Source organism: Sylvia atricapilla, chromosome 23, assembly GCF_009819655.1.
Source record: "Sylvia atricapilla isolate bSylAtr1 chromosome 23, bSylAtr1.pri, whole genome shotgun sequence".
Classification (NCBI taxonomy): Eukaryota; Metazoa; Chordata; class Aves; order Passeriformes; family Sylviidae; genus Sylvia; species Sylvia atricapilla.
The window spans coordinates 116,151-134,328 of NC_089162.1; the positions used below are offsets into that span (position 1 = coordinate 116,151).

General features: G+C 41.4%; 1 protein-coding gene across 5 annotated transcripts in view; it reads left to right on the forward strand.

Annotated features, from left to right (window-relative positions):
• Window positions 1–5,325: 5,325 nt before the first annotated feature.
• APLP2 (amyloid beta precursor like protein 2) overlaps window positions 5,326–18,178 on the forward strand; it is a 47,664-nt gene continuing 34,811 nt past the window's right edge. For all 5 annotated transcript variants that reach the window (XM_066334726.1, XM_066334727.1, XM_066334728.1 and 2 more), the window contains exon 1: window positions 5,326–5,467. In XM_066334726.1, coding sequence (XP_066190823.1) covers window positions 5,384–5,467 — 84 coding nt within the window. In that variant the 5' untranslated portion in view covers window positions 5,326–5,383. The remainder of the gene's footprint in view (window positions 5,468–18,178) is intronic.

Sequence of the window (18,178 nt, forward strand, 5' to 3'; positions counted from 1 at the left end):
ATATCAGTTGACGGATTCTTTTTAATTGTGGGCTTTTTCTCTTTCAGATGGGCTTTTTCTCTGCCTCGGCTGTTGGCCTCAGCTTATTTAAGCTGGAATGGTTTGGTTGCCCTGATACATGAACAACTGATTCTGCCATCTTCAGAGGTTGAACGTCACTTCAGTCTTCACAAGTGGACTAGAAAAGATAAAAGAGAGAGGATGCCATTGTAGTAAGATATGTCTCACTGAGCAAGAGGATGAGAGTTCACTAAATATTTTCTGCAAAGGAGCCTCTGCTTCCTCTCTCCCCACCGTGTTTTCACTGTGCCTTTACTTGTTGACCTCTAGATCGTCAGTCTTTTGAGTTCTTATGTCAGGTTCAATGTTTGTGTTCAGTTCCTTGGAGAAGCATCAAGCATTGCTCTGCCTTGAGATCCTGCCAGTGCTCAAAGCCTCGGATCCATCTGGAGAGAGAAAATGAGCAGCATAAATTCTCGGTTTATGTATTAGCTGAAACAGTGGTTAGTCTCTGCTATTTCTGCATTTGGGGTCCTCAGTCTGAGTGTGGGCTCATTACTCTATTGAATTATATATCAGAAGAAATTTCTTTTCCTGGGAAATGAATCCTACATATGTGCAACTCTATTCCAGAATGGATTCCTTGTGTCTCTCAGACATTGCTTTTGCCTTGGATAGTCTTTAGAAAAACAAATTGTCCAGTAAATTCATCATTGGTTTTGTCCCCCATCTAGAAATGAGAAGAGATCATAGATTAACACATTTTCTGGATGCTGAGACTCATATGCAGAGTGTTGAAGGGGCAGCAGCTTTCTTTAGCAGCCACTCTCTTGTGCTGCCCTTAAGCATCTTGGATTGATGCATTTTTCATTTTCCAATGTAATTTAAATTTTATCTTTCTCTGCTAATGCTTCAGCAAATCCATAATATCTCCAAACCTAACAGAAGGGTTATTTTCAAGTTTTTATTTACAAGAGTATTAATGCCAGGCTTGTTTCCTTAACCGTCTGTTCCATGCTGTAGGCAAGGGTTGTGCTGTTTGAGATGAACACAGGACAAACTGCTGTGCAGATCTGCCCACTTCGAACACCTCATTGGAAGCAAGATGAATGGCACTGTTTCAGGCATGGACCAGAACAGTGGGAAAATAGCCATCAAGAGTTAAGGGTTTATTGATATAATGAAGGGTAGATTTTCTCCCTTCCCTTCCAATCCATTTTAAAGAAGTCTCTGAGCAGAAACAGAAAGGCTTGCTGTCCACCACCATTGACTGTGTCACTTCTTTTCACAGATTTCTGTGCTGCTTTTCCTTATGTCTGCAGTTATTCCATTTATCCCTGTTTTTATGTTATGACCCTATGTGCAGTCCATCTGTTTTTCATTATTCTTCATACTTTCACTCTTCTAAACTTCACTGCATTCCCCTAGAAGTTATCTTTTTGTTCTTAAGCTTCTGTCTGCCTCTCAAGGCTTCTGCATTTCTTGTTACCCTCTTCCTATAGAGCATTTTCATTTTCACTGTATATCTTAAACCCAGTTTCTTCAGCAGTTTTCTTCATCTCACTGCTGTTGGACTTTTTACATCTTGTGCCCAGTGTGTTGTCATTTTGAGTCACAGATGGAAGGCTGAGCTGCGAGGCTGCAGGAACCCTGGACTTCCAGACGGAAGTCCTGCAACCAAATACAACCAATTCCAGATCAGGATGGCAACCTTCTGATGTTATTTATAGGTCTGGAGAAATATTATGTCCCACAGGCACTTAAATGGCTGGATATTGGATCGAGTTTGAGTTGGCTAATAACAGTTTTGCATTGCTTTCTGCCCTTTACGTAGCCTTGGTGACAGATGAAGGTCTTGTCGGAAGGGCAGGATGGCTTCAGATGAGTTGGGGCAGTTATCTGGCCATCACTTGTGCAAGTTGTGCGCTATATTTTTCCTAGAAGCACTGCTTAGTATTTCTTATATTGCTGAATTATGTTCAGTAATAATATTGGAGTATGATTATGATATCCAATAATAAGGATTAGGGAGTTCTTTACTTAATCCCACCACATTCTTTAGTTTTTTCTAACTTCAGTTTGCATTCTACCTCCTAAAACCCAGACTGACTCAGCTCTACCTCTGCAAGCTCTACCTTGCACATACCTGTCACACAGAACTAGTACGAATGATGTGATCCCCCATTTAAATCTGCAATCAAGTTTGGCTGTGTAGGGTTACAATTCACTGCCTAGACTAATTTTATGCTTTAATTTCGGGAGTTTAAAAGAATGGTGGGAGTCTTCAAAGATTTCTTCACTTCTCTGAACTCATTCTCCAGGTATTGACAGGGTCTCAGTGCACCAGTTTGCTAAAGTTGCTCCTCCCAGAGACTTTACTGGTACCAGATGCATTCCTTGATGATTTCTGTCAGCTCCTTTTATCATGAGTTTAACATTACTCTTTCAGAGCACATTTCTGCAATCATAAATATGCGCTTTCTGTTTACACAATCATGGTCTTGCAAGTGATAAAGGGCAGAGATGTTCACTTGAAACATTTCTTACAGAATAAACATTGGCAGCCAAAGGTGAGGATGAGATTCTCAGTGCTTCATTAGCCCAGATGTCTTGGAAAAGGGCACTAAGAGCCCCAGAACTTGGGTAAAATGGGATTATTGGAAGTAAATGTAAGCTGTCACCTACCTAACAGGTTTAACAGCAGGAGAGGTGTCCTAGGGAATGCTGCAGCCCTGCAGCATTGATTAGAATTGGTGCTGTTGTCACAGACAACAGACAAGTACCAGTGCTCACCTGAAACAGACCTGTGCACTGAATTAAACATGGCCATCATGAACATCTCCATGCCTGCAGTGACCTGCTGCTCCTGTGTTGACAGGAGGCACCTGAAAAGAGCTATCCCCAAAGCCTTTCCCTGCTGAAAGCCTTTGGGTTTTTTCCAACTGATGGAATTCCATTTGCATCTTGCTTCTTACCTCAATCTCTCTCCCTGCCACCCTGTAGTCATATGAATTTAGTTGCATGTAGAGCTCCTGATTATCACCAAGAAATGACCAAGATCTGGGAGATTAAACCTTTTTTTCTGGGGACTTTTTGTCCTGGGAGGACTGATCTCTGTATGAAGGGAAATGTGTTATTCTTCAGACTTTGATTTCTCATGTGTTTTTTAAGTAGTGAACTGAGCACTGATGGCCTTACTCCTGAAGAGGAATATCCTGTGTTGCAGCCTTGCTGCAGGACTCAGCTCTTACAGCCTGGTGTATCTACAGTGCAGGACTAGGAGCAGGTGAGAATGCAGCTGAGGTTGTACCTCATGTGAGAGGCTTCCCCAAGAGTCACCAGATTTAAAGTTTTTCAGAAAAACAAGGATAACATTGTTGGAGTCAGTGCTGTGAGTGTAAATTCTCGCCAAGCATTAAGTAAATATTAAAAATAAATTCAACCTCGAATGAAAGCCCACCCAAATATTTATAAAGAACTTGTACATTTTGGAATGAGGAGGAAAAAAATTATTCCTTTTTAAGTAAAGGGAAAAGCCTAACTCTGAATATCTTGTTGTTTACTCCTGTATTCATATTGCACATTAAAATATTTACATTAAAATTTGCCAGTTTTCAAAAGCAACTTGTTACTCCATTTTTCAACTGAACTTGGCCAGGCTAAAAAGAAAATTATATATGCCAGAGGTCTGCAGTAAAAGATTTAAGGGTTTTCAAATAGTGCGAGAAAGAGATTATAATAAGTGACCAGTGGACTAGTCAGCAATTTTAATTAAAACTGAGCTGCTTATTGATCTGTTTTACAGATTTGCCCCATCTGCAACATTTCAGCAATGTTTTAGAAATTTTTTTGAAATATTTCAGAAAACATATTTCAGAAAACAGCACTTGTAAAAGCCAGTAAAGAATATGGAAGTTTAGAATGCAAATGTTTTATAACTATGACATTTTGTATTAAGATCTTTTTCTATCTCATTAAAGCACTTCACATATCTTCACACAAAAATGAAAGCAAATATATGGAATTTATAGGATGTTCTATCCTTGTCTAGTGGTAGGTGTCCCTGCCCATGGCAGGGGCATGGTATGAGATGAGCTTTTCCAACCCAAACCATTCTGTGATTCCACAATACTGCTTTTCTAACTTAATGCCAATGGGTTCGCTGCACATCACTGTGAAAAAAATCCAAGAAGTCTAAAGTATATTGGTATTTTTAAAGATCTCATGTTCTTGAAACCAATGGGATCTTTAGTGGTTGCACTTTCAAGGTGAGAATTTGTCATCCCTGAATTGACTGATGTACATTTCCGTTGGGAAAACCAAGGAAAGTACTAAAAAGGGGCTAATAAATGCTCTGCACAGATGTGGAATGTCTGTGGTATCAGCAACTGCACTTGGTAGGCCTGTTTTGTTCCTGAAGGGTTTGCTTATTTTTAAATTCTAATTATTTAAAATTTCTATTTATAAGTAACATGGTGAAATTGAAATACCCTCCATGCAAATTTGGCACAAGAACCTGGTTTTAAAGCCAGAAATTTGTCCTGAAATAGTAGCACCAGCAGTGGCAGAATATCTGCATTGGAAGGAACTGCTGCCATGCTCTGGCTGAAAAGAAACCAACTGGAGACGGTGATGGTGACGTGTCTGTTTTTGAATTAATACATGCATGTTGTTTAAAGTTTATGGAGAGCTGTGCTGTTTTTACAGAGCAGCATGTGTGGCAGCACATGTGATGTCTTCCAGGTAGTGCTTGGTGAGGGCTCCCAGTGTTGGCAGCAGGATGAAGTCATTGATTATCATTCTTATCACTCAATAGCTGTATTTTAAGGAAAAAGAAAAAAAATAAAGGACACACGTGTTAAGTTTTAATATGAAACCCGAATGGCTGGGAACTTGCTGCTTGCACATGGGTCAAGGGCTTTGAGAAATCGGGGATAGATTTTTTTGACTGGGAAACATTAGTGTTTTATTTTTAGATGAGGAAAACATCTCGTAAGGCTTTTATTACCCCAGAGCGTTCCTGCTCTCCGCAGTTTAGCTTACAGACGATACAGGCCACGGCCTTTTTTGGCTCCCCGCTATGCGGAGTTTTACCTTGCACCTGACTTGTGGGGCAGCCGCGGGGGGCAGAGGTGCCAAGGCGGGGCCACACCCCAACCGTGGCTGTCCCCTCACGACCCCCGTCACTCCCGGCAGCCATTTCCCGCCGGGGGGCGGCGCCATCTGCCCTGCGCTTCGTCCCATTGGCTGATAGCGTCGCGGGGGTACGGCTACACGCCGCCTCTCGATTGGCGCGTGTGGCTGTCGCTCTTCGGGGGCGTGGCCTGGCGAGGCGGGTCCCCGCGGGGGCGCTGCGGCTGCAGTTGCGCTCGGGCGGCGGCGGATGATGGCGGTGGCCATGGCTTCTGCGGTCCTGCTGCTCCTGGCGCTCCTCGGGCCCGCGGCCGTCCTCGCCGGATACATTGAGGTGTGTGGGGGCTGCGGGGGCGAGCGGGCGGGGCTTCCCCGGGGGTATTCGATGAGCAGGCAGGAGGTAAGCGGGTTCGGGGTATCTTGGCTGGTGTGGAGCCCCACCTGGAGATTGTCCAGCCTCTCCGAGACCTTCCGGGGTGGTGAGTTCGTGTTTTCGTGAAAGCCGTACCCCTCAGGCTGCTCATCTGGGCGGGAGCTCCGTCTCACTGGGATGCTTGGGGCTGTTTTTTTGGGGACGTGACCTCGGCATTCTTGGCACCGGAGCAGCAGCGGCCAGCCTCAGATGGGTCCAGAAGCTTAGAAGACAGAGGGCCACTAGAGGGGCATTCCTAGAGAAAAACCTCGGTTAAATGAATCCATTTGGTTGCTGATGGATCCTAAAAAAATCTTTGGGTTCGAGCTGGTACCTCGGTTTTCGGGGAAGTTGTTTCAGCCAAGTGTAAAGGCTATGCATTTTATATAGAAATTGCTTAGATGCCCATAGGTGTCTGCGCGCGTGTGTGTATGTATTCACAGACACATATGTAAGTATATATTACTTTTGTATGTACAAAATACGTATTGTATGTGCATATATGAAAATAACTGGACAGAGGAAATTCCAGCTAAATCCAAAAGCTCGGTGTAATCTAGCTCTCCAAACAATAGGATAAATAGGAAAAAAAATCTTACGGGTTTAAAAACTTGACGTTATAACCTGTCTTACTCGGGGGAAGGAGCAAAGTATGTGCTGAGCTTCAGAAATGGCACGTAAACAGAGTTTAATAATCTACACCTGAATGTTGTTTGGAAATGCAAAACAGCTGCATTTGCCTTGTGGAGGTTCTAGGTTATTTAGGGCTGAATAAAGAGCAGGATTGTGGCTGCTACTGAATGGCTTGATTTGAGAGTTTACAGTAAATTTTAGCAAGCTTGGTTAAGCACAACATCTACCTCAGTGTGATGCAAAAAAATCCAAAGCTCTAAGCTGGTGGTAATTCCTAACTGGCAGTAAACGTGATTCTTGGATAATTTTAGTATGTGTTGTACGGAATTGGTCTAGTCCATGATTTCTGCTTGTTTAATTGCTATTGAGGAATAGTATTCCACATACTTTGTACCAATCTTTCTGTTAAATTTCTGTAAATCAATGGAACATGGTTGATAACTAATTGTGAAACAACTCTTGCAGAGGTTACCTCACTGAAAGGATGATGGAGCTGCTCTGAGGGCATGGAGCTAATGCCCAGATCAGGTTCCTTAGCATCGCCTTGGTGGCAGGGGACTGTCCTAGCTGCTGATGTCCAGTCTCTTGCACCTGTTTGGCAACTCTTCTAGCTGTAGATCACTTCCTCTCTTACATCCGAGACAAATTTGGCTGCTATGCACATTCCTTCTGGAATCTGCTGCTTAAGGACATGTGCCATGAAAAATCAGCTTGGAAAACAAATCTGGCTGTCATTTTATTCCAAAGCCTGGTGTCTGTGTGATAGAACAGATCCCAGGTTTTGCATGTGTCAGGATTGGCATAGAGGGAGGGCAGCTGTGTCACACCTTGACACTCCAGGAGGAGCCAGCAGCCCCGGAGAGGGGTCACTGACCTTTTTGTGAAGGGTTAAAATGAAGACGTTCCTGTAATTCAATTTGCATCCTCCAAAGGCATGATAGCCACCTTTGTCTCCTGGCATAAAATGTCAACTGTGGCATTTTAGTCTTTATTTTTACTGCACCCTTTCCCATTGTCTTGTCGGTGGAGGGGGGGGAGGGGGCTGCAGCTCTCAAGTCTTTATTGCTGCCAGATTTGCATAAGAACAGCTCTTGAGGCAGAGTTTAGGAAGTAAATGTTTCTGTTCTGGGTCTTATAATGTGGTCATTACTGGATTTTATCAGATAATGTGATGAAAAATATGCAAGCAATTGTTTTTTTCAATAATCAAGATGTCATTTGAAAGTTATGGAAAATGTGTAATAATGTTTGCAATTATTAATTCAGCTGGATTGGCAGGGTCCCATTAGGTAGATTTTCTGTCTCTTGATTATCTTAGCTCCCATTCCCTGTCCCTGGAATGCCTGGTAATCTTCTTATCAACTACAATCTGTTTTTCTTTCTGTCCTGCACAGAGCAAGGGGAGTGGCAGTTTATTTTTTTTTCTCTTAAATTGTTGTATCTGAACTCTTGACTAGGGCATTCTCAAGGGCTGGTGCTGGTGGCAGTTGGTCTCCATTTCAGATCACAGTGTGGAGATGGCTGATAACCTCTGACAGTTTTTCTTCCAAATGAATATGAATAGGAGAGTTTAGAGAAATCATGGATCACAGCAATCAATGTGTTTCTTTCCATAGCAGTATGTATCTGAATTTTGCTTGTTTTGCTTGTGAATCCCCCAAGAACCTCAAATAGGATACCGATGCCAACAGGTAAAAGAAAATAAATCCATGCTAATTTGATCTGTATTCCAATGATAAACTACTTTTGCTGTGCCCTCAAGGCCTTTGAAGGTGCAAAGTTTTTTTCTATTATTTGACCTTTTTGTGTAATCAAATCTAAGGCAATGTAGACTTTATACTGCTCTTTTTAAAATAAGGTTTGGTATTTTTTCAAAGCTCTATTGGATGCTTACATCTGTTACCTGCCTGCTTGAAATCACCAGGATTTGGGGGAGTGGAAAAGAAAAAAAGGCTGTGTTTTGCAGCAGAATTTAACGTTATTATTTTTGTCTTGTATTGCTTGAATTATTCCTGACAAAAATATCAGCCTTGTGCCATTTCTGCAGACCTTGGGGACTTCTAATTGTCTGCTGCATCGAACAAAGAACTCCACCTAGGGAAATTTCCACTTTGGTGTTCAAGTCATGAGCAGAAGCAGCTCAGGAAAATTCCAGTCTTGAGCCTGTGGCCTTTGGTTTGCTCTCAGTTCCTAAAACTTTGCTTCTCAGTGTTAGGAAATACAGCTTCCTATGAAGGTGATTATATGCAGTGCCTCTTATAAGCTTCAATGAAAGCTTCTTTGAAGCAAAGATAAAGAAATAAAGCAAATCTGATACTGCAGAGAGGCTCTGGATTTTCTGCTGCATTGTAGGATGGCACATGAAAGAAAGCACTCCTTTTTGGAGGATGCCTTCAGCTCTCCTTGTTTCACCTGCAAAATAATTACCACCTCTATTAAATGTTATTTAGGCATTAATAGCTCTACCAGGGACTGAATGACTTTTTTGTTAATGTGGTTGTTGCACACCTGCAATTTATTCAAAAGCTGTTCTATAGGTGGCTTTAGCTGTATTATAATTGCACACTGCTGCTCCTCCAGCACCTGGGAGTGCACGGAAGGATTAGTGCAATTCCTGTGCTCTGCACCAGTTGTGCTTCTCTCTAGATGTGCTTTGTAAAACTTCTGCCATTGCTTTTCCCTGTCTGTGTCTTTTGGAGGCATATGGGCTCAATCTTGAAAGCATAAGTCACTTTGCAGCATCTGCTTCTACACATGTATTAACCAAAACCTTGTTCCTCAGCTGAAAATAGAAGAGAAATACACCATCCCCAGCTATTTCTTGTTAGGAGACAAAGCCTTTCCCTCTCTACACTTGACGTTTCACACTCTGCTCCTTAACTCCTCAGGCTTTTGAAATTGATGCAATCCCTCAGACTCTTGCTCTTGTGCTTTTGTGCAGTAAAACTTGGTGTCATTGTTTTTAAGTTCAAGCAGTCAGCACCTCTGAAACATGGTGTTAATTTAAAACCATGCTTGCTCTTAATCAGAAGGCTTTGAATACTCACAATGGCCTAGAAACCCTTCTGGTGAGGCTCCTAATTCAGAACTGTACTTGATCTTGCAAGCTTGCCCCTTTTTTTCCCAGAACTGTTTCTGCACCCATTATGCACATGTTCTGCTTTCTCTACTTGCAGTGAATTTGTCACAATGAAATGGCATCTCCAACCACAGGTTTTACTTGCTGGGTACTTAAATAGAGTACTTACGGCTCTGTGACTGTGCATTAGCTATATTAATTTTATAATTTGTTTTCGGATGTTTTCCTTTTCAGTTTTTTCCTATAGTTGCCAATAAGTCTCAGTGGGGAGAAATGGGTTGACAACATTGTGCAAACTCACAATTTTCCCATATGTAGAAATGTCTGCTTACTAGTGTGAGTTATAAAGCAGTAAGAAGGAAGATATGAGTGGAGTAAATTGTCAGGTTTTCTTTATTGTGAATTAACCAAAATTACATTTTTTTTCTAGTTTTGAAGGGCTGATTGCTCCTCCTCAGATACAATAGGATAAAACTAACTTTAGCCTGTTAATACTGCTACTTGTTAAGGGCAAGTGGTAATTCAGGGTTGGTGATGTAGGAGCAGCGCTCTCACTCCTGAGGGGCAGTGCACAGGGAAAAGTGCATTTCGAGGGACATAATTTGGCTAGGGTTTTCTTTAAGAGTAATTTCTTAAAATTAGATTTGACATCTTCTAATTTATGAATTCCTGCAACTGTAAGCAGGGATATAGATACATCACATGCACACACATGCTTTTAACATGGAGATCTAGCTTGTGAATGACACTTTTTTCAAAAATTGTTCAGCACTAGATTTACTACTTTCACCTCCATCTGCCTTCTCAGTTGCAGTTAATATATATTTGTGAGTGAGTGTTCTCTAAGCTGTATTACCTTATGTGAAAACATGGAAAATCTGTGTACCAAAGAATACAGAAGTGAAATCCACCTTTTAGCTTGGCTTTTAATTATCTGTAAGTTCTAATGCTTACTCTGAAGGATTAATGTTTAAAATGCAAAATTTTGTCTTTATGTACAATTATAGAAGTTTTAGGTTCCAATCTGAGACGAATGATCAAAACATCAGTGTTCTGCAAATGATGTTAAACTATTCTCTCTAGTACCCAAACCCAGCCTGCTTGGCTTTATGTAATCAGGCGTCCACCTGATCAAGAGCACGTGTGGCTAAGCTGCTTACCAGCTCTTCATTTGGAGGTATTACAGGGATGTTTTGTATGCAGCCATTGGGGAAAAGGATGTACTCCTTATTCTTGAAGGATCAACTTGTAGATGTACTAAATTGAGTTCTAACTCCTCGTTGTTGTGTTTGCCTGCTGTGATAATGCTCTTGTACAAATGTATTTCAGACCTCATTTGGTTTATATCTTCAGTACCCTCCTAGTCACTCTTAACTAGTGTGCATAGTCAAATGCTGCTGCTCTCTGTGGCATTTGGTGATTTATTTCACTTTCCATTTTAGCTGGTGACAATGGGAAGAAAAATCCCATGTTGTTATTCTGTTTCCTGGGGGAAACTCACTGCTAGGTGTGGCATGGTCCACAAAGCCTTTTGTTCTCTACTACCGCCGGACCTGATTCATGTACATACTTACATATTCATTTGACTTACAGATCTCTCCTGGCAAGACTGACCCAGTAGCCTGTGAGGACTGCTGGGCTATCCTGATCTTGGTGTGTTTACTGCAAGGATAGTGGCTTCATCTGAGCTGATTTTTTCTTGAGATTTGTTTCTCGTAATGACTGCGTTGGGCTGCACAGTAACATCCTTTAGCAGTGGTTTGAGGGAATTCTTAGTTCTCAGCCTGAAGATCAGTGGCTGCGTACAGAGTTTAGTATAATCTTCTTTGCCAGTGCGTTCTTGAAGGATTCCTCCTGTGGACCTTCAAAAGTCTCACCAGTTATTTCTAGTGCCAGGATTTTCTGCACAGGTGAGCTGTGGGGTAGAATGCTGTGACTAGACAAGGCCTTCAGTTGATGAAGCAGGGTGGGAAGTTGTAATTCCATGCAGTGTGCAAGCTTCAAAGACGCTTATGGAGGAGACAAGTCAATAATTGTTTGGCTTGGATGGCTTCAATGTGCTTTGAGACTAACGGAAAATCATTATCAAATGATGACTTTGAGCTCAAGTTTTTCAAGCTACCAAGTATGAAGGACATTAAAATTGCCAGCATAACTTAGATGCAGCCTGAAAAACCCAACAAAACCCAGAGAAGGTGGGAGCTGTGCCTTGGCTCCCAGTTGTGCTGGAGAAGCTCCAGAGTGAGGCACTGAGTCACCTGAGGGTGACTCAGTGCCTCAGTGAGGGTGTGTTACAGCTGTTTTGCAGTGTCACCCACCTGTGGTATCATGCTGAGGTGTGGCAGATGATAAACATGCCTCAGCACACAGATTCCAGGCTCTGGGGCTCTGTAACAGGGATGCATTTAGGTAATTTCATACAGTAAGCTTCTCTCTAACAAAATTATAGCAGTGCGAAGTGTATTTTGATCCAGGTCAAGGACAGGAACAGGCAGACACTCGTGGACACACCAAGCTGTGCTTCCACCAAGCTGGGCCTGTGCTTCCCTTAACTCTAACAGCATGTTGATACTCAGTGAAATTTCCATTTAAGAGCATTCTAATCATCTTCTCCTTATGGATGACTTCGTGTTTAAATAAAATCAGTGTTTAACTTTGAAAGTTCCTGTTCTCATTTAGGTCTCTTTTCCTCCAACAAACGTTTTCTGGTTATATTTTCAAATCTCTGAGATGTTCTGAGATGTGGGTCAGGGGGCTGGTTTCTTTCAATCCTTGCATTAAGTGAGAATTTTATTACTCTGTTAATGCTCTACTGTAGCAGGCCTTGCATTTTCTCATGGAGATGTTGTGCATGGCTTCTTTAATCCATCTCCACAAACTTCTAAATGGAGACAGTCAGATGAACTCAAAAATCTTCGTCTAGTGTTGATGATGCAGAAGTGAAAGAGAGGTTTAGCAAACTACTTGGTATTTTCCAGGAGTTGCCTTATGCTAACTTCAGTACTGAGACGCTTAAATCAAAAGACAAACATTTGCATTTGTAATCATTTGGCTTTTCTTTAAGAGTTCTTATGTTATTTTTAGCTCCAGTTCCTTGTGAAAAGCTTTGTTCCTTTTCTTTTGGATTTTGTGTTGATGAATCTCGTTGGTTATGATGTCTTTCTGTGGTGTGAAATGATAGCAACAAAAAGAAAAATCTTATCCGTACCATCTGTTCCAATAAATATTATGCAGTCCTGTTAGATTCTGAGCAGATTTGGATTGCATATTCACAACAGAAGCTGGTCTCTGTTTAGATGTATGATACCCTCTAGCATAAAGCTTTTAATCACCAAATTCTCTATATGCTTTTGGCATGGCAAAAGTTGCCAGGGCTAAGTTTAGTTGTTTTTTTTTAATCAGTGTTTAATCTTCTGTCATTCGTGTCAGGGTTCGTAACTTGAAAAATGGTCCTATAGGAATCTGCATGAGTTCAGAGAGTTCACAAATACTGAGCATTGGTTGACTTCTTACACTGGTCGTCCAACAGTAATTGTGACCTGAAATAGAGAGGGGTGGATTTGCTTTAATCTCATAAGTATTCTTCTCAAAAGATTAAATGCAAAATGTTGTTTCTAACCTGTGGTTGGTGTTCCCAGAGAGTGTATTGGTATTTGAACATGAGTCTTTTTCTGCATAATTTATCAACACCCTCACTGAAGAAACTGAACTTGATAGGAGTTTTGTTTTATGCTGCAAGACCACAAACATTTAGAAACCCTGAAGAAGAATTAAATGGTGTCAGGATCCCAGCAGAGCATGGAGCCTGCCCTAGCAGCTTTGGTCAAAGATGAATTCTGAAATGCAGGGTACAGTAGTTGCTTGTGCATGGACTGAAATGTGCTGCCTGCCAGGAAAAAAGGAGACTGAGATATTGTTAAGGGTGCATGTTATTGTGGAAACCGGTTATTACTCTTGAATGGAGCAGGATGCTCGCAGCTCCATTTGGTCTTGGGATAAAATTTAAGTGCCTCTAAGTAGTTTGAGTTGCAGGGTTTCAGTAACCATTTCCAGAGGCTTTAAGTAGAACCTCAGTGCTGGAAATGTCAGGTGGTGGAGAAGGTTTTCCTTTGGTAACCAGCCAAAAAAATTGAGATTTTGCATTTGCAGTGTATTGATGTATTAGAGCTCACCCTTTGGGCATGGATGGACGTCATGCTGTGGCATACCTGGGCAAGAGCCAGATCCCAGGTGAAGGCTGAGGGAATTCTTGAGGGGGTCACAGAATGAAGTTGTGGTGCTCCTGTGGGTGTGTGAAGCTTGGACTTGAGATGGAGGATTGTGTCACTGCAAGTGACACTCACTGGGGAAACAAGGGGAAAAAAAGCATGTTCCTGCCTCTGTCACTCCTGATAAATGATATCTTATTCAAATTGCATCAATTCTTGCCCTGCAACAAAGCCAGTCAGTATGTGGATGTCCTGTTTAGGGCACAGCCGCTTTCTTGGAAGCAATTTCCCAATAGCTGAGGCAGAGATGAAAGACCTGCCAGAGCAAAGGCTGGATGCAGTGGAAGGGTTTGCACGGCTCTATCCCTGCCTTGTCCACAGCTGGCTCTGTGGGCTGGATCATAGCTTGTCACATGTTCCCTTCCGCTCCTTCTGCTTGTGTGCTTATGCACTTTTTGTCTTGTTTTTTTCAAGGTATGCACATTTGAATTTGTGAATAAGAGCTTGCACTAATCACAAGGGCTGAAATCTATTACCTGTGTTTGAAGCATTGTGCTGTGTTTTATATATAGTGTTTTTAATTAATCCTTAATTTTAAATTGTATCATGCTGCACAGTATATCTTTGTTTCTCAGGTTAAGAGACTAAGAAATAAACATAAACTAGCTGATCTCTTCCCTACACAACAAGTCCTTCCCTTTATCTTGGCTGCCAGGAAGAGGAACTGGAAGAGCTGGATTCATCACATAGTAGGGCTTTTAAATGGCAGGAAATCTTCTTTTAAATTTGCTTAAATATAAAATCCACAGTACAAACAAAAGGCATTTTGAAGTTGAGGCTGAAATTCCTGGGTTTGGATGGATTTGCAACTTGCTTCACATGGGAATTAGCGTGATGAGGAGAATACTTTTCAAAATATAGCTATATGGGAGGCTTTCTACAGAGCATCTATAGAATGCTAATTCTCTCTTTCACTGCAGGGCTCTGAGTAGAATGCAGCATTGTAGTCCTCTTGTAATAGATGCTGATTGATTTCGGGGGTGGTGCTGTTCTGAAATGGCCACTGTCATACTTCTACTGGTGTGTGTACAAACAGCTAAGCTGGGTGCTCCAAGGAAGAATATAGCGGAGACACCCAAGAAAATTTTGGGCTGCAAGTGTCATGTGTATTCTAGCAGAGACATGAAGACCACTGCTTTCCAAGACCCTAAAAGGCCTTTTGCTCCAGGCAAAAGCAGAGATGACTTGTCTTCATTTGCTTTGCTGTCCTTGGTTTCAATTTGGCTTTTGAGCTTTATGTCACTATCTTTAAAGATTTTTGCAAAAATTTGAATCATTCCTCATTATCTAAGTGTCTGATAGCTTTACTCATAATTTTGTGTTATTTTATTTATTAGGCTGAGATTCTTATATTTCTTTTGATCTTATAACTGGGAGCATAACATATTTAGCCACAGCAGCATTAGCTAAGATGGGTTTAATGTGCTAAACTTTCAGCAGCTCTTCCCCTCGTGTTGACTTGGAGATGCATTACCACTAAGAGTCCTTTGTCTTTTTCTTAAGATGATGCTGCTGACCTGCTCTAAGCTCATGCCACAAAAGAGGGCTGATTTTTACTGTTTATAAGACCAAGCATTAGATACACCAGATCGAGCAAAGTTGAGATTTCTTTTTGTTTTGTGGTATTTCCCTTGGAGTGACTGCTGTGCATTGGAGTGGCTCTTCAGATGGATCTCTGAGCAGCATCCATCTCACAGTCTCTACAGCATGTCCAGGATGATGCTCTTCACTGATGAAGAGGATTAAAATAGTCATTAAGCTGCCAAATACACCAAATGTCCTGTAAAGTACAAAATAGAGACACACTGAACATGCTGGAATGATACAATCTGCTGGAATGCATCAGGACCGGAACATCTTTACTTGAGCCATATATTAAATGCTTAGTATCACAGAAAGATGAAACCAGGGCTTAGTTTGCATATGGAAATGCTTGGCAGTGCTGTCTGTAGACACACTTTCTTGCTTTCATTTTTCTCTGCTGTGTTTGAGTGGATATTTGGTCCCATCCGCCCCACCTTTACTCCTGAGTACCACTTAAAATGGTGTGCTTGGCACTATTTGTTAGGATACTTACTGCAGTGAATTAACTTTGGGACCAACCCAAAGCAGAGGACTGTTCTTGTTTATTCCCACCTCTCTGGTTAACATGCACATTCCTTAATTGAAAGGTATAAGTATGAAAGTACAGACAACCTCCAGTGCAGTGGTGTGGCTGTGACTGAATAGTTGCTCCGTTTGCCTTTGGTGTCCAGGCTGTAGAGTTGCCACGCAGCCTTGACACCACAAATCCGTTTTGTGTTGGTTACCAAACCTCCAGCAGTGGAGGATGGGATACAAGGAGATACAAAAGTTCTCAATGTAACGTTCTCAGAATGTTCCCAGCCTTATAAAACAAATCCATGTAGCACTGGTCTTAGTGCTGTCCAAGCTGGCTGGGAATTGTACAGGGAGAGGCAGCCTTCAGAATAATTAAAGCGTGGTCTGATAAGGAGCTAATTTGGGCTCTCAATGATTTTTTTGGTAAGATGTCCAAAGTAAGAATATTAGACGGTGGTATGCTTCTGGCTGTGTCATGGTGTTGCATCATCAGGCTGTCATTGTAGCATAGCTTTCTGGTGTGCTGCTCTCTTATGATTTGAGACATCTGAATAGATTCTGTGGGGCTAATCTACATCAGGGATTTGCCAGATTCTTGCAGAGTTAATATCTGCAGCTGAGATGTGTTCATAGCTGGGTTTCTGAATTAAAAAAACACCTTAATGGGCCATGTCTGAAATCAACCAATGAAACATAAAACCACCACTCCCCAGGGTTAGAACTTTATGCAACATTTTTGTCCTTTGACTTTGAGAAAGCACTATTGAAATGACTCAGCCCATGGCTAGGAAAATGGTGAGTGGCCAATTGCATCAATGGGCAGATCAATCTACCCTCCAACCACTGTCCCAGTGATTGGATTTGCATGTTAATTCAGCATTTCCATCACTGTCCTTGTCTGCTTGTGGGGTCAAGGAAAGCAAAACTTGTTTGGAAGGCTGACCATTTAATTTCTTTTTCATTCAAGTGTGTCTCCCAAGAGCATCTGTGCAGGTGAAAGAAAAGCATCTCTAAGTAAAAGTTAATTGTCACTCCTTTCCCTGCCTGATAGCCTTTTCTAAGCAGGAAAACAAAGAATTGTTTGGAATGCTTGTATTCAAAATAACTTACCTTGACAGTTTTCTTTACAGTTCTTCCAGCTGGTCTTTATACCAAAAAAACCCCAACCAAACAACCCACAAACTGCTATGATAGACAGATAGCAAAGGGTTTAAAAAACAAATTTAAAAATGCAGTACATTCAGAGACCTTGAAAAGGAATATCAGTTGAAGTGATGGAAGTTCTTGGTGGATAGTGCCTCTTTAAGGCGTAACAAGATTGTCTAAAACTGTTGCACCTTCCTTTTTTTGTAGAGCAATTGTCACTCTGATTCTTTAACTTTCTAATGATCTTGTTTACATATTTCTAGTGGAGTCTCTCACAGATGTAACATAAACAAAAGTAGATTGTTTTCGCATACCTCTCTGTGATGGACTGCTGAATTGACCACTGGAGTCAGAGAGGTGTTCCTCTCATCTCCCAATCCTTGATCAAATCCCAAATCCTATTTAAACCCCAAATCATAATAAACAACCCTTTGCTGCACACTCCACAGCCTGACTAGTGAGTGTCGTTTCTTTCGTGTCGTAAACTGTGACAAGCGATTTTCCTTGCTGTTGCAGAACAGGCAGTTATTGCTTCTATCTTTGGAATAAAGCTTTCACCACCTGATGGCTTTGTGCTTCTAAGCCCTCAGTGAAGTATCAAATTACTTAAAATTCTTCAAGGACCGGACCATCAGATGGGTGCAGCTGCAGCATGTAACTTCCACTAATCTTATGGTCAGTTGTATTTCATCTAAGCAGACAGAAAGGAACTGTATTCTCTCCCCTACCCTGAAATTTTTCAGAAAGTGCATAAAGAAACATCAAGACAATAATTATCAGTGCACTCAGGGTTCATTCTTCCACTGAAACCTGGGAGAGACTATTACCAAGTTAAAATTTCATTCTATCAAAATAAAAATCACCTCTCCCATTTGTTTTATTTCCATGCAGTGCTACACAATTTGGTACAGCTCAATAGAGTGAAGAGCTATAAAATTCAGTATAAGAAATGCAGGTGTTCCATATGCAGTGCTGGTAAATAATCTGCAGTGATGGCCCTGAAATATTGAAAGTTCTAGGCTGCTTCTGTGGAGCTAGTTTTACTTTCTGGATCAGCAAAATCAGTAATGGGCATCTCAGCTTGAGTCTGTTCTATAAATTACCACTTAATTTCCTAATAGCATTAGGCAGCTGTTCTAAGTAGAGCTCTGCTGCTTCCTGTGAAGGAACTGGTTAATATGTCCATAAGAGCTTGTGTGCGAACCTAGCTGTAGGGTGGTGCTGTGACTGTTAAACCCCAGCTAATGAATTAATGCTTTAGAAATAAAATGTTGCTAAATTATTAAGGATTGCTTTTAAAGAGTAGAAAAAATGGAAATACATTAAGCCATTGCTGAGGTCTTTTTACTTTCTGTGACCCTGCTGCTGACAAATTCTGGGGATACTTCAAAAGGTTTTTGTCATTTG